This window comes from Kogia breviceps, chromosome 15, assembly GCF_026419965.1.
Source record: "Kogia breviceps isolate mKogBre1 chromosome 15, mKogBre1 haplotype 1, whole genome shotgun sequence".
In the NCBI taxonomy this organism is placed as follows: Eukaryota; Metazoa; Chordata; class Mammalia; order Artiodactyla; family Physeteridae; genus Kogia; species Kogia breviceps.
Genome location: NC_081324.1, coordinates 50,988,595 through 51,002,613, shown reverse-complemented (window position 1 = coordinate 51,002,613; position 14,019 = coordinate 50,988,595). Strand labels below are relative to the sequence as shown.

General features: G+C 49.6%; 1 protein-coding gene across 4 annotated transcripts in view; it reads right to left on the bottom strand.

The window, feature by feature from the left end:
- Nucleotides 1–9,602: 9,602 nt before the first annotated feature.
- TMEM241 (transmembrane protein 241) overlaps nt 9,603–14,019 on the bottom strand; it is a 107,204-nt gene continuing 102,787 nt past the window's right edge. For 2 of the 4 annotated variants that reach the window (XM_067015231.1, XM_067015237.1), the window contains one exon: nt 9,603–12,273. In XM_067015231.1, the coding sequence (XP_066871332.1) occupies nt 12,213–12,273 (61 nt within the window). In that variant the 3' untranslated portion in view covers nt 9,603–12,212. The remainder of the gene's footprint in view (nt 12,274–14,019) is intronic. The other 2 variants (XR_010836909.1, XR_010836910.1) reach the window with 2 other exon arrangements.

Here is a 14,019-nt window from a genome sequence, read left to right as displayed (position 1 = left end):
AGAAAGAAAAGCGCAGGGCGGGGCATCCTCACAGCCCCTGTTCAGTGTGATCAGGAAGAGTGATTTATTTGTTTTGTTTGGGGATTTGATGGGGACGGTGACTCCCCAAGGCCAAGGTCATGTAACCCAACACTTGCAGGTAAAAGGAAGGGGGATGGGAATTAAAGAAAGCGCATATCCCTGGTGGGCTGCTTTTCGGATGTCTGGAAACAAAATTTTTGGTAAGAATAAAGGGCTGAGGGGCTTCCCTAGTGGTGCAGCAGCTAAGACTCCATGCTCCCCGTGCAGGGGCCCCAGGGTCCATCTCTGGTCAGGGAACTAGATCCCACATGCATGCTGCAACTAAGAGTTCGCATGCCGTAACTAAGGAGCCCAAGTGCCGCAACTAACACCCGGCACAACCCCCCCCCGCCCCACCAAAAAAAAAGAATAAAGGGCTGAGAGGCACAAAAGGACAAATATTGGTTGGCCAAAAAGTTCATTCGAATGTTACAGGAAAACCCGAACAAACTCTTTGGCCAATGAAATATATGATTCCACTCAAATGATGTACCTAGAATAGGCAAATCCATAAACACAGCACCTAGAAGAGAGGTTACCAAGGGCTGGGGGCTGGGACGCCGGGGAATAGAGGGAATGGGGAGTTATTATTTAATGGGTACTGAATTTCTATTTGAGATTTTTTTAAGTTCTGGAAATGGACAGTGGGGATGGTTGCACAACACTGTTAATGTACTTAATGCTACTGAATTGTACACTTAAAAATGGTTAAAAGTGGGGCTTCCCTGGTGGCGCAGTGGTTGCGATTCCGCCTGCTGATGCAGGGGACGTGGGTTCGTGCCCCGGTCCGGGAAGATCCCACGTGCCGCGGAGCGGCTGGGCCCGTGAGCCATGGCCGCTGAGCCTGCGCGTCCAGAGCCTGTGCTCCGCAATGGGAGAGGCCACAACAGTGAGAGGCCCGCATACGGCAAAAAAAAAAAAAAAAAAAAAAAAAAAAATGGTTAAAAGTGGGGCTTCCCTGGTGGCGCAGTGGTTGCGATTCCGCCTGCCGATGCAGGGGACGCGGGTTCGTGCCCTGGTCCGGGAAGATCCCACGTGCCGCGGAGCGGCTGGGCCCGTGAGCCATGGCCGCTGAGCCTGCGCGTCCGGAGCCTGTGCTCCGCAACGGGAGAGGCCACAACAGTGAGAGGCCCGCGTACCACACACACACAAAAAAGGTTAAAAGTGATAAATTTTACCTTTTGCATCTTTTACCACAATTTTAAAAATTAGAAAAAGAGTAAAGGGCTGAGGGGGCAAAAGAAGCTGTGGGGAGGACAGGAGGCCCGGGCAGGGTGGAGCCCCGGACTGAGGAAGAGAACGTCCGAGGGGTGACTTTGACTCCTGCACAGGGTGCGCTCCACCGCTGACACTGCAGAGTTCTTCACCTGCTATGAATAGCTCAGTCCCAGTGCCTTCACTTGAAGGGATTTGGAATACAGGACTTGGTTGTTCCCTAGCTGGCACATCCCATGAGGGCAGCCCCATAACTAGCCGGTTCCTTCCTGCCCAGTGCCCCATCCTCCCTCCCTTCTCTATGGCAGCCTGGTGCCTGTGGGAGCCACACAGTCAGCTGCAGCTCTAGTCCCTCCTTTCCAGGAGTGGCAGCCAAAGACACAGGGCTGTCTCTCACTATCGCTACGGGAATCATAACACCATGCAGGACCCACGGTGCTCAAGACAGGGCGAGTCTTTCAAAAGGTCCTGCTCTGCTTTTCTTCCCTTTTCTTCTCCTCTATACTGATAGGCTATTGACACGATATTGCTGCAAATCAAATCACCCCAAATCATAGTGGAGTAAACTAACAAATATTTATTATTTCTCATGAGCCTTGGGGTCGGCTGGCCTGAGCCTAGTTCATCCAGTCTTGACCCGGCTTGTTAATGTGACTGCAGCCAGCTGAGGGCATCTGGCCTAGGACGGCCTCAGCTGGGAGGACTTAGTTCTGTTCCACGTGGTCTCTCATCCTCCAGTAGACTAGTCAGGGCTTGTTCTCATGATGGAAGCAGTCAAAGAAAACGTGCATCAGGTAGAGTTAAACGGGCAAGGAAAACTTTATTCAAGACTATTGCAATAGGGGTCAAGACAATTATAATAGGAGATAAAAATTGAATGCAACTCTGAACACAACAGAAGCAGCTGGGGATTCATAGCCAATGGGCAGGGTGAGAGGGTCAGTGGATGGAAAAATACCAAGAGGAACTCGGTTAGGTACCAAGTGGAGGGAGGGGGCATTCTTGCTAAACTGGCTTGGCAGGATTCTTGCTGAACTGGTCAAGAAGAGGGCTCAAAGAAGTCTAAGAACACAAGTGGAAGTGTCCGAGACTTCTCAAGGCCTTAACCCAAAATTGGCAGTGTCACTTTCACTGCATTTATCAGCCAGAGCAAGTCACAAGGCTAGCTCAGATCCAAGCAGTGGGGAAATGGCTCCATCGCATTGCAAATGGTCTGGGCACTGGGAAGGGTGGAACATTGGGGCCATCTCTGCTGCTCTCTTCCTGGGAAGACCCTCTTCTATGACCAGGACCATCAGATAGAATGTAAAGCACCCCATGGTCCCTGAGTCCTGACTTAGATGGTCAGCAAGCTGAGCATGGAAGGCTTACCTGCACTCAAACGGACAGACTAGGAGATTCCAGAATTGGAACCCAGGCAACCCAGGGACTTGTGTACCGATGAGGTCCTCAAGACCAAAAGAAGGCAAAGAGAATAAGACGGGAACCCGATGAATACAATGTGTGTATGTCAGAGACTTGCTCTTAGGACAAAGCAAAAGTCTGGTCATCAGCAGTAAATGGAGCATCACACTGGGCCTAGAACTAGGGTTTTGTAGGAAATGTGGTCTTAATACTAATAAGGGCTACTGTTCCTTGGACATCCAACAAATGCTAAAGGCTATACATTTATTCGTGTTTCATCTCTAATACAGCCCTGGTATTATAACGTCCTTTTTTTTATCATCAATGAAATTAAGACTCAGAGTCCAAGACCACAGAGCTGGTGAGTGTAGAGGATTTAAACTCTGTTCAGATCAACACTCAGCGAGCACTTTTATGTGCAGCTCTGTGCAAGGCACCAGGAAAACAAAGACAAACAGACATGGACCCTGCCTTTAAGGAGCTCACAAGATAGGAGTAGGGCAGACAAGCAGAGAGGTCATTTCTATGCTGTGAGACAACTGTGTGTATAAAGGGTCCAGAGGAGGGTCCAGACCCAATCAGGTCTGTGTCGTGCCAAAGCATTAGTACATGTCTTCCCCACGGCACCATCCTGGCTCCTTGGAGGCTTTTTCCATTAGGGTTGCCATCAGGGGCTAGTAACAGAGACTAGAAATAACAAAGGAGAATTTTTTATTTTCTCTCACTTAAAATGGTTGGAGGTGGGCAGCCATCAGGTGACATGGTGGCCCCATTATCTCATCAGAGACCCAGGCTCCTTCTAGCTTCTGTTCCACTATCCTAAGGCCACAACTTCCAACTTCAAGGTTGTCTCAAGGCCCAAGACAGATGCTAGAACTCCAACTATCATGCCCTCAACCCAGGCAAGAAGCAGATGGAAGGCAGAAGATTTACCTATCTGAGCTCTTTTAAGCAACTGTCCCCAGAGTCTCACCCACCAACTTCTGCTTACATCTCCTTGGTGGGAACCTACTCAAATAAGCTGCATGGTTACTGGAGAGGCTGGGAATGTATCTGTTAGCTTTATACACAGTCACTCAAATAAAACTAATTTCTATTACTAAGTGTTATGGGTTGAATTGTGTCCTCCCACCCCATAAAGATATGTTGGAGTCCTCACCCCCAGTACCTCAGTGACCTTATGTGGAGATAAGGTCTTTGCAGTGGTAATCAAGTTAAAATCAGGTCATTAGGGTGGGTCCTCATCCAATATGTCCTTATAAAAAGGGGGAATTTGCACAGAGAGGAGACCATGGGAAGAGATACAGGGAGAGAGGCCAGGAACAGAGCCACACCTCTCAGCCGTCAGAAGCAACCAACCCCACCGACACCTTGATCTTGGACTTCCAGCCTCCAGAACTGTGAGACAAGACATCTCTGATGTTTAAGCCATTCAGTCTGTGGTACTTTGTTACCGGAACCCTAGCAAACAAATACACTAAGGAACAGGAAATGTATAAGGGGTTAGCAATTAGCCATCTGGATCCTGAGCTCATCTGGGTCCTGGAGACAGGCTCGGAGCCCCAGCACTCCTGGGGCAGGTGGGACCACGCTGAGCCGGAGCCTGCAGGACCGACAAACGGACATGGCTGGGAGGGGTGGGTGGTGGGCAGCCGAGGGGGGAGCCACGGACCCTCCATCATAGAATCCGTTCCCCACGCGCAGAGATGAGGTTTCGAACTGCCTCCACCGTGAGGCCAAGGCTGGGGCTGGGGCTGGAGACAGTCAAAATAGTAGCTTTAAAATGAAACATTGAAGAGGCGAAAGAATTTTCTGTAAGTTACTTATCATTGGTCAGAATGCTGTTCTGCTGAATTACATTACGCAGCATAAACCTTAGGTGCTGTTAGGAAGTAGAGAACTGCCTTTCTCCTCTAGGACTTCTAAGGAATTGCTACAAGTGATCATTTCTAAATGCTGCATACATCTTCATGATTTTCTATATTTCTGTTAAACTCAGCTATAGTTAATGCCAGAATCTCCTACTATGAGTAAATATTTGGATGTATTATTTAAATCTACTGAAAAGAAACTTGTACTTCCTGGGGGGATTAGGAGATGTGAAGAATATACATTCACTTTTAAGTTATTGAAAATATGTGCAATGTTCTAAATAATAGCAAATATTAGTTGGAGGTAATTTTCATGGTTTGCTTATTCAGCTTAACTTTGAACTGTGGCTTATTTTACACATGCTGTTGATATATATTGTTTCTGATTGTTTTCTATGGTTTCAAAATTCTCACGGCAGTGCCCTCGGTTCCCCTCCCGGTCCACGTCCTCTTGTCACCTGTGGGCGTGAGTCTGTGCTGTCGAGGGCGAACCTGCAAACCCGCCACGTCTGTTCTCTCCTGTCTCCCGGGAGAGAGTGCTTTACTTAGAGAACGTGTGGTGAGTAGTCGACACACATACACACACACAAATATAATGACGGGTTTGACTCCATTGTACCTTCAAGACCCCTGGAGAGATGAGGACAGATCTGGGAGATTTTTAAAGTGGTACCACCGGCTGGATAGTGGTGACCGGGCCTCCCCTCCCCTGTCCAGCTTCACCACCAACGGGGGACCCAGGCCCTTTATTCCAGGCTGTCCTGTATAACAGACTTTACTGAAGGCCTGAGGTTCATAAAGGGCGTTGGCTAAAAAAATCAACCTTGACGGTGACCAGCGGGCTCTGGAAGAGTATGGCCCACCCCCTTCCACTGCTGCTCTCTGGAGCTCCCTCACGCACCTCCAGGTGCTGGAGGGCCCTTCTTCCCACCCCCAGTTTTTCCGTGCTCCATGTTAGGATCCCACCTCACCCCTCATCCCACCCCCAGGCAGGGGCATGGCTGCCGGGGAAGGCAGCCTTTGGTAGAAGGCCATGAACTGCTCAAAAACCTGAGTCCGGGGCTTCCCTGGTGGCGCAGTGGTTGAGAGTCCGCCTGCTGATGCAGGGGACACAGGTTCATGCCCCGGTCCGGGAGGATCCCACATGCCGCGGAGCGGCTGGGCCCGTGAGCCATGGCCGCTGAGCCTGCGCGTCCGGAGCCTGTGCTCCGCAACGGGAGAGGCCACGGCAGTGAGAGGCCCGTGTACCGCAAAAAAAAAAAAAAAAAAAAAAAAAACCACCAAAAAACCTGAGTCCAACACAAAAGGCCACATACTGCATGATCCCTGTTCATAGGAAATCTCCAGAACAGGCACGTGTGTAGAGATAGAAAATGGATTGCCTGGGTCAGTGGGAGTGGAGGAAGGGGGCAGTGACAGCGGGTACAGGGTTTCTTTTGGGGGTGACGGAAATGTTCTCAAATTAGATAGTGGCGATGGTTGCAGAATTCTGTGAATATACGAAAAACCACCAAACTGTACACTTCAAACGGGTGCATTTTAGGGACTTCCCTGGCAGTCCAGTGGTTAAGACTTCGCCTTCCAGTGCAGGGGCTGCAGGTTGGATCCCGGGTGAAGGAGCTAAAATCCCACATGCCTCACACCCAAAAACCAAAACGTAAAACAGAAGCAATGTTGTAACAAATTCAATAAAGACTTAAAAAAAAAAAGAAAGAAAGAAACCCAACACCTTAAACAACATGGTACATTTTAGGGTATGTACATTATATCTCAATAAAGCTGTTATTTAAAAAAAAATCTCAGTCTGCAGGTCTTTTTGTCGACTCAGGGCCTCCCTGAGAATAGGGAGGTTGTATTTGCTGTAGTCGACAGTCACATAGAGGGTCTCCAGAGCTGCTCCGCCAGGACAAGGGACAACTTGCAGCTTTCTCCGCGCGAAGCAGACCCTGCCCACAGCCTCCCCTGTGTGAAGAGCCGGGCCTCCCCTCCAGCAGCGGCCAGCTCTGCTGGAGAGTAGGTATGTGGTGAATGAAGGGAAGAGGAGATAAACGAAGGAATCATTGCTATCACAGAACCTAGGAGTCTGTCTCCCACTTAGAGCCCTTTTTTGCTCAACAGCTCCTCTTAATGCGTCATGCAAATCCACTGGCCAGGAAATGGTGCCTGGATTAAATCCCCACGTTCCAAAGGGCTCCACTGCTCTCCCAGAGGCTCACTCAGAGTGATGGGTGTGCAGACAAATAGGCACAGAGGCCTTGTGTTCGCCCGCCCGTGGGCCTCTTCACACAGCGAGAGGGAAATAAATGACTCAAATGTTCCTTTTGGCTCAGGCAGTTGTTTAAATGGGATTCCACCCTCAGCGGCCAAGGGAGGGGAGCTGGGGGGGTGAAGCGGGGCACGGTTCCTTCAGACCCCTCCCCGGTTGGGCCTGGATGGAACTGGATGAAGGTCTGTGTGCCAAGGTTTGCTTTTGCACAGGGCAAGCCTCTGCTGGCCAGGCCACCGAAAATCAGCTCACAGCAGGAGCAAAGGATCCCCCGTTCCACGAGGAGCACATGATGTCTGAGTCTCTGAAATGTTTCCAGAACAGAGGGGAGCCCCGTGTGAGCTCCAGGATGGGCTCAGCCTTCCCAGGGCTTTACTCCCCAGGTCAGAGGACCCGGGAGCTGCCAGGCAGACGGCCAGTGTGGGGTTCGAGTGGCCGACGCCCACGGGGGACAGCACTGCCCTGGACCTTGTACGAGGGCCACCGGTGGGGGGCTTGGCTCGTCTGGTTTGTTCAGAACCCAGTGGTCCGTGGTGGGGGTGACGTGGGCAGTGCCCAGAGACAATGCACAACACAGGACGGGCCAGGGCAGAAGGGTCGTGAAAGCCATCTTGGAATCTTAGCTCAGGAGTGGTGAGCGTGGCGAGGTTTCCTGTGCAGTCAGGCTCTCGGAGGCGTACTCTGTAAGTCCAGGGTTGTGAAGACTAGGTGACACAGCATGGGGGAGGCACCTGCACCCCATCGAGAGCATCACAGGTGCTCACGAACATAATTTCCCAGCCAGGCATTCAAAACACCTCTCACCTGACCCAAGCCACCTCCTGGCCTCTTGGGCCCTGCCTCGCAGGCGGTACTGCCGGAGCGTGGCTGGACCCCCCAGCTCTGCTCTGCTCACTCGGGTCCCCTGTCACTCGCGTGGGGAGGGCAGACACCGTGGGAGCTGACAGGCAGGGCTGGGAGGTCACACACGTCCCTCAAATCCTCACGCACCCTCCACCGAGCTGAGGGCCTCAGGGATGTGACTTGCCTTCTCCTCTGAAAAACGAGGCCAATGGCAATTCCTCCGCAAAGGCTCCTTGTGAGGATTAGGTGAGACGTCTCAGGAGTGAAGCCCTTTGGGCAACACTCCGCACGGCCCACGGTAATTCTCGGCGCTGGGCCTCGCAGCTGGGACTCCTCCCTCCCGGCATCTCTCCAGGTTCCTACCAGGTGCGTCATGCCCTTGAAATGGACCATGAGATCCATGTTCAAGTCTGCGCATCTCTCCCACGCCAGCCTGAGTGCCCCCGAGACAGGGCCGAGCCTTCTGTGGCCGCCATTGTCTGCACAAGGCCCAGGGACCTGGCCTCCACTCAGACCAGTGCGGAGCGGCAGCACATTCCACCATGGGCACCCTTGACTTCACCCCATGTCCCCCAAAGAGGTTCTCACTCAGTTGTTCTTAACCTGGAATCCAATAGAGGCAGGCCCAATAGATGGACTTCGGGGAAAATAAATCCCCCACCTACATGCTTAATTGTGTGTGTGTGTGTGTGTGTGTGCGCGCGCGTGTGTGTGTGCGCGCGTGTGTGCGTGTGCACGCGCACGCGTGTGTGTGACTGCACATTTCGGAAGAGAAATTCCTTACTTTTCATCAGATTTTCAGAAGAGTCTGTGTCTCCATCTGGGCTTTATTTTATTAAAAGCACTTAACTCTCTCTGAAATTCCATTATTTACTTGTTTATTGTCTGTCTCCACCCCTAGAAAGTAAGCGTCAGGGGGACTCATCTTATTCACGGATATATCCACAAGCCCAAAACAGAGCCTGGCACATAGTGGGTTCTTGGTATTTTTTGAATGAATGAATGAGTGAATGAGGTTCTTTGACCCAAAGGCACAGATCCTGCCCTGTAACGGGGGTCTGGGAAAGCCCTGGACACTCAGCGAGGGGCCCCTTCTCCAGGCAGCTCCAGGGTAGAAGGCAGCTGGAGCTCACTGGCTCTCCTGGAACAAGTCTATTCAGGGGAGGGTCTCAGAGCGCTCAGACTGGATCCACCTGAGACGAAGGGAATTTGAGGCTCTCTATCGTATAACAAGTTTTCCCAAAAACGTAGTGGCTTCAAACAATTTTGCTGTATCTCATGATTTTGTGGTCAGGCATTCATGCAGGCTCTGATGCTTCTGCACCACGTGGCATTGACTGAGATCACTTGATGGCACTCAGCTGGCAGATGGGCTGGTCCTAGAAGGTCCAGGGCAGCTCCCCTCACACGTCTGGTAGACTGGTGGGGTGGCTAGAAGGCTGGGTGCAGCAGAGACTGTCTACAGGGCTCCTGTACCTGGTCTCTCCAGCACGGCCGCCTCAGGGGAGGTAGACTTCTACAAGGCAGCTCAGGACTCCCAAAGGCTGTTCCAGAAGATCAAGGCAGGTGCCGCAAGGCTTTCAACCTGGCCTTAGAAGTCTGGGATCATTGCTTCTATCACCTCCTACTGACAGCAAGCAAGTCAGAGCCAGACCAGATTCAAGAGAAAGAGACAGGAACCGCAAGGGGTGTAAATACCATGGGGGTAGGTAGGGGTGGGGCACCCTCTCAGTACTCAACGGCCACACACGGCTGGTGGTTACCCTACGGGACAGGGCAGGGCTAGAAGGAGGAGTTGGGTGGACCTCCCTCTGCAGAGCTAAGTGGCCTGGATGCTGGTAGAAGTCTGGGCCTGTGTTTAAGATGCAAGAACTCACTCCCCACGGATAACAACCTTTTCTGCAATACTCTCCTGTCAAGGCTGAAGAGAAGAGAAAGGCCAATTACCGAGAAAATAAATGGTTTATTTTTCCTTATATCCATAGCAGATTAGTAATCATACACAATCACACAGAACTTTGCTTCTCCTGACAGAAAGCGTATTCTTTATTTGGACTCATAAAAAGACAAAACACCCTGGCTTTGACATGGGGCCAGCAAGGACATGACCCAGATAGGACATAACCAAATGGATCATTTCGGGTAAAAGGGAGTGCTGGGGTAACCTGAGGATTCCCCACCAGGGGGGCCAGGGGCCCAGGGAGCCACAGAGAATGAGAGGAGTAATCCAGGCCAGTCCCTTGATTTCCAGCCCTCTAGGCTCACCCTGAGTTGCCGAGCATGTGAACTTGGGCATAAAAGATGGTGGTAAAAGCTGGAAGAAAAAAATCCCAAGAAGAAATGGAAGCTGAAGGAAACCGGATGGTATATTGAAGAAACATCTTATCCTTTGCCTCTTGCTAGTGTCAAAGTAAGAAAAGACCTGAGATTTTAAAAACAATGGGACCCTGGAATGAATTTTTTAAAAATCACACAAACAAAAACCAAAAAAATCCTTGCTAGAGATTCTTTAAAAAGAAAAAAAAAAGGGTCTAAAACTCTGCAGCAGAAATTTTGTTTTTTGGTTTTTTGAGGTACATTTATTTCTTTTATTGAAGTATCGTTGATTTACAATATTGTATTAACTTTCAGGTGTACAGCATAGTGATTCAATATTTTTATAGACTATACTCCTTTAAAAGTTACTACAAGATAATGGCTATAATTCCCTGTGCTGTACTGTATATCCTTGTTGCTCATCTTTTTTATATATAGTAGTTTGTATCTCTTAATCCCATACCCTTAATTTGCCTCTTCCCTTCCCTCTCCTTTTTGGTAACCACTAGTTTGTTTTCTATATCTGTTTCTGTTTTGCAAATACATTCATTTTTATTATTTTTTAGATTATAAGTGATTATAAGTGATGTCGTACAGTATTTGTCTTTCTCTGTCTGCTGCAGAAGTTACTGAGGTCAGTCCTGCTGGAACAGGGGACAGGGTTTGTTAACTGTACATGGCTCTTTCTAGCCTTAGAAATCTCCATTTGCTCAAATGAAACTTGGAAAGACAGACATAAGATGATATTTGGACAGATGCCACTTTCTGCAAAGAGAGAACTGGCCTCAAGTGTACAGACACGGTTTTGTGGGAGCAAAAGGACAAAGAAAATTGTAAACCCAGATTTTCAATTTGATCCTAGGTAGAAGGTTTGACATCTCAGATTAGGAACAAAAAGCAAAGTGAAACTATATATGTATAAAGGTCACTCTGAACATATTTACCTTAAATGACAAGCAGAGACCAGGAAAAGACAAGGAAATGAATTTAAGGTATTCAAGGTCCAAATATACTAATCCATTCCTATTTGTTTCATCTTCTGTTTCTTTTTTCAACAACTTGGAGAAAAAACTACAGGAAGAGTGGCTGACTGAGCTGACCTTAGTCTTCACAAGGCCAAGAATGGACAAGGCTTGTTTCCCAGATGCTGGAGGTGGTCCTTCATCACTAACGGGGTGTCCAACCCTGCAGGGCCTGGATCCTGCCTGGACTTCATTACCTTCTACGTCTCAAAATGACCCAAACTGACACCTGGCAGAGAATAATGCATTCAGAAAACCTATTATGAGCAGGAATATTTGGAGCTAGACATTATTTTCTTAAACCTTCATTGGGGTTCAGAATCAAATGAGCATTTCATGCAAATTCATTTCTTTTGACTCCCATAAAGGCAAGGTTTGGAGTTTTCATCCTATTCTTAATCTGGCCTGAAAAATATATTTCTGTGTTCAATGATCCGAAACCTCCTCTGAGATATCAGGGAATTAAATGGATTATGAATATAACTGTGTGTGCATTTACATATCTATGTTTGTTTGCTGTTTCCTCCACCAGTGCTTATTAATCCTATTCCCTCTGGTAATCATTAGTACCAAGTTAACCTAATGGTAGGCAAAAAAGGGTGTGTGGAATTCAACCCAACACACAACCATAAAAAGGCTTCAGCATGCACTCTGGAGAAGTAGTGTCCTTGCTGGTGTCTTACTTGGCCCAGAACTCCCATTTACCTCCTCCACCCCCACCCCCAGTGGAAGCCCCGCTCGAGGAATTCTCTCTGCTCCCCTAGGTGGGGGAGTGTGAGTTCTAGGCAAGCCAGCCTGACAGCAAGGAAAGGGTGTCCCCGGAGGAGTCTCCAAGGATGTAAAATCACAAAACAAAACCAAAAAGGCAACACTATACCTTGGGCCCACCAGCAGGCAGTGAACGCTTATCTGGGAAGGGTGTTTAGTAAGGAGGCTTGCGTGGCAATCAAGGTGGGCGGAGCCATCCCCATGCAGGTGAAATCCAGCATCCGTTCCTGCACAGCTGGGCTCACAGCACAGTCAGCAGGGCTTGGGGGAGCCTCTCGACACAGTCCACTCTCTGCGGCGGCCCAGAGACCCCAGAAAAAGTTCTCGACGCAGCGAGCAGCAGTGTCTCATCGTTCTTGCTTTCTTCTTTCTATCGCCGGGACAGGGAGCTCCAAAGCCCAGGGCGGTGTTCTCCACCTGCAGCCTGGGAGTCCGCTTTCCCTGCGTTTAGGAGCCCTTCCGCTCTGAGAAAACCAGCAAGCCCTCTCCAAGGCCGCCGAGCAGGAGGCTGCAAGAAACAGCAAGAGGTCATCTTTCCCTGCCCCGGAGCCTGGGGGCTGTGGACACACGGAGTTGCCTGGTGCCCACATACCGCAGGGCAAGGGATGCCCCCCTCATCCTGCAGCTGAGCATCTTGTCCCCCGCCCGCACTGCCCCGCTTTGAGGTCAGGCCCAGGGACTGCCCAGTCGTCCAGGGTAAGCCTTAGCTGTGCGGGGGGAGGGGAGTGGGCTGCAAGGTGGGTTGTGATACCTCCCCTTAGGAAAGAAGGTGATGTGTCCCAACCATCCTGACCAGGTGACAGTGACTGCCCCTCGTTAATGCTCTCTGGCAGAAATATTGGAGGAGGGCTTCCCACAGAGCCGCCTGGTACTTTTTTTTTTTTTTTCAGTACGTGGGCCTCTCACTGTTGTGGCCTCTCCCATTGCAGAGCACAGGCTCCGGACGCTCAGGCTCAGCGGCCATGGCTCACGGGCCCAGCCGCTCCGCAGCATGTGGGGTCTTCCCGGACCGGGGCACGAACCCGTGTCCCCTGCATCGGCAGGCGGACTCTCAACCACTGCGCCACCAGGGAAGCCCCGCCTGGTACTTTTTGCCATAGAGGGTTGATGAATATAAAATCATGCAGATATCCATAATCTTATCACTATTAAGCTGACAATCTCTGAATCCTTTTATTTCATTTAGACTCACAGAACATTTAAAAACAAAATACAAACGGGGAGGGGACCTCCCTAGTGGCGCAGTGGTTAAGACTCTGCGCTCCCAATGCAGGGGGTCCGTGTTCAATCCCTGGTCAGAGAACTAGATCCTACACGCATGCCGCCACTAAGAGTTCACATGCCACAACTAAGGAGCCCACCTGCTGCAACTAAGACCCAGGGCCACCTAAATAAATAAACATTTTTTTAAAAAAGAATAATGAAGAAAATACAAATGGGGAATCATGAATTTCCCACCAGAGCAGAAAGATATATACGGTCAGTGATTTGAAAATGAAAAAATAGCAGGAGAACAGAAGAGTGTGAGAAAGAGAAGACCTGGATATTTTAACATGCCTAAAATGTAATACAATGAAAGGTCTGCACATTTCCTATTTTAAACTTCTCAGTAGACAACCTAGTGTCTGTCTGAATCCCCTGTCATTCTTCCCCCAAAGCACTTCTAAGGCCTGGGCTGGGCCATGAGTAAAGGATTTTGATGGGGGTCCCTGAGGATGAAATGCTCTTGTCCAGAGGTGCCAACAACCCCACAATCCCACCTTCTTCTTCCTTTTTTCTCCCATTTACCTGCCCAGTATCCCACTCCTCCTATAAACCCACTCCTCCTATACACCCACACACCACACCCTCACATTTGGGCTATTGCGTCTCCATATTCCTAACACATATCTAAGGCTCTGAATGCATGAAACACACTTAGGCTGTGCATATCCTGTTCCCAGTGAAAAATGTCACCTATGTGGGTGACTTCGACATAAAGATAACTTGTACCATGGACCACTTCCAGTATAGCAGTGAACTGAATAACCGTGAGAATAGAAAAACAATAAGCTGAGCTCAAACTGTGCTCAGGTGTTTTTAGCTATGTAATCCTGCAAGTGTTATTCGGCTGTTTCCTCAGCTGCACCACAGGAGACAATCACATCTAACCATCTCTGTGAGGCTTAGAAGGACGACCTTGAAGCAGCTGACCCCCATGTGTGGCCTATAATGAGCAAGCAATGAAATATTATTCTTTTCTCAACTGCTCTCC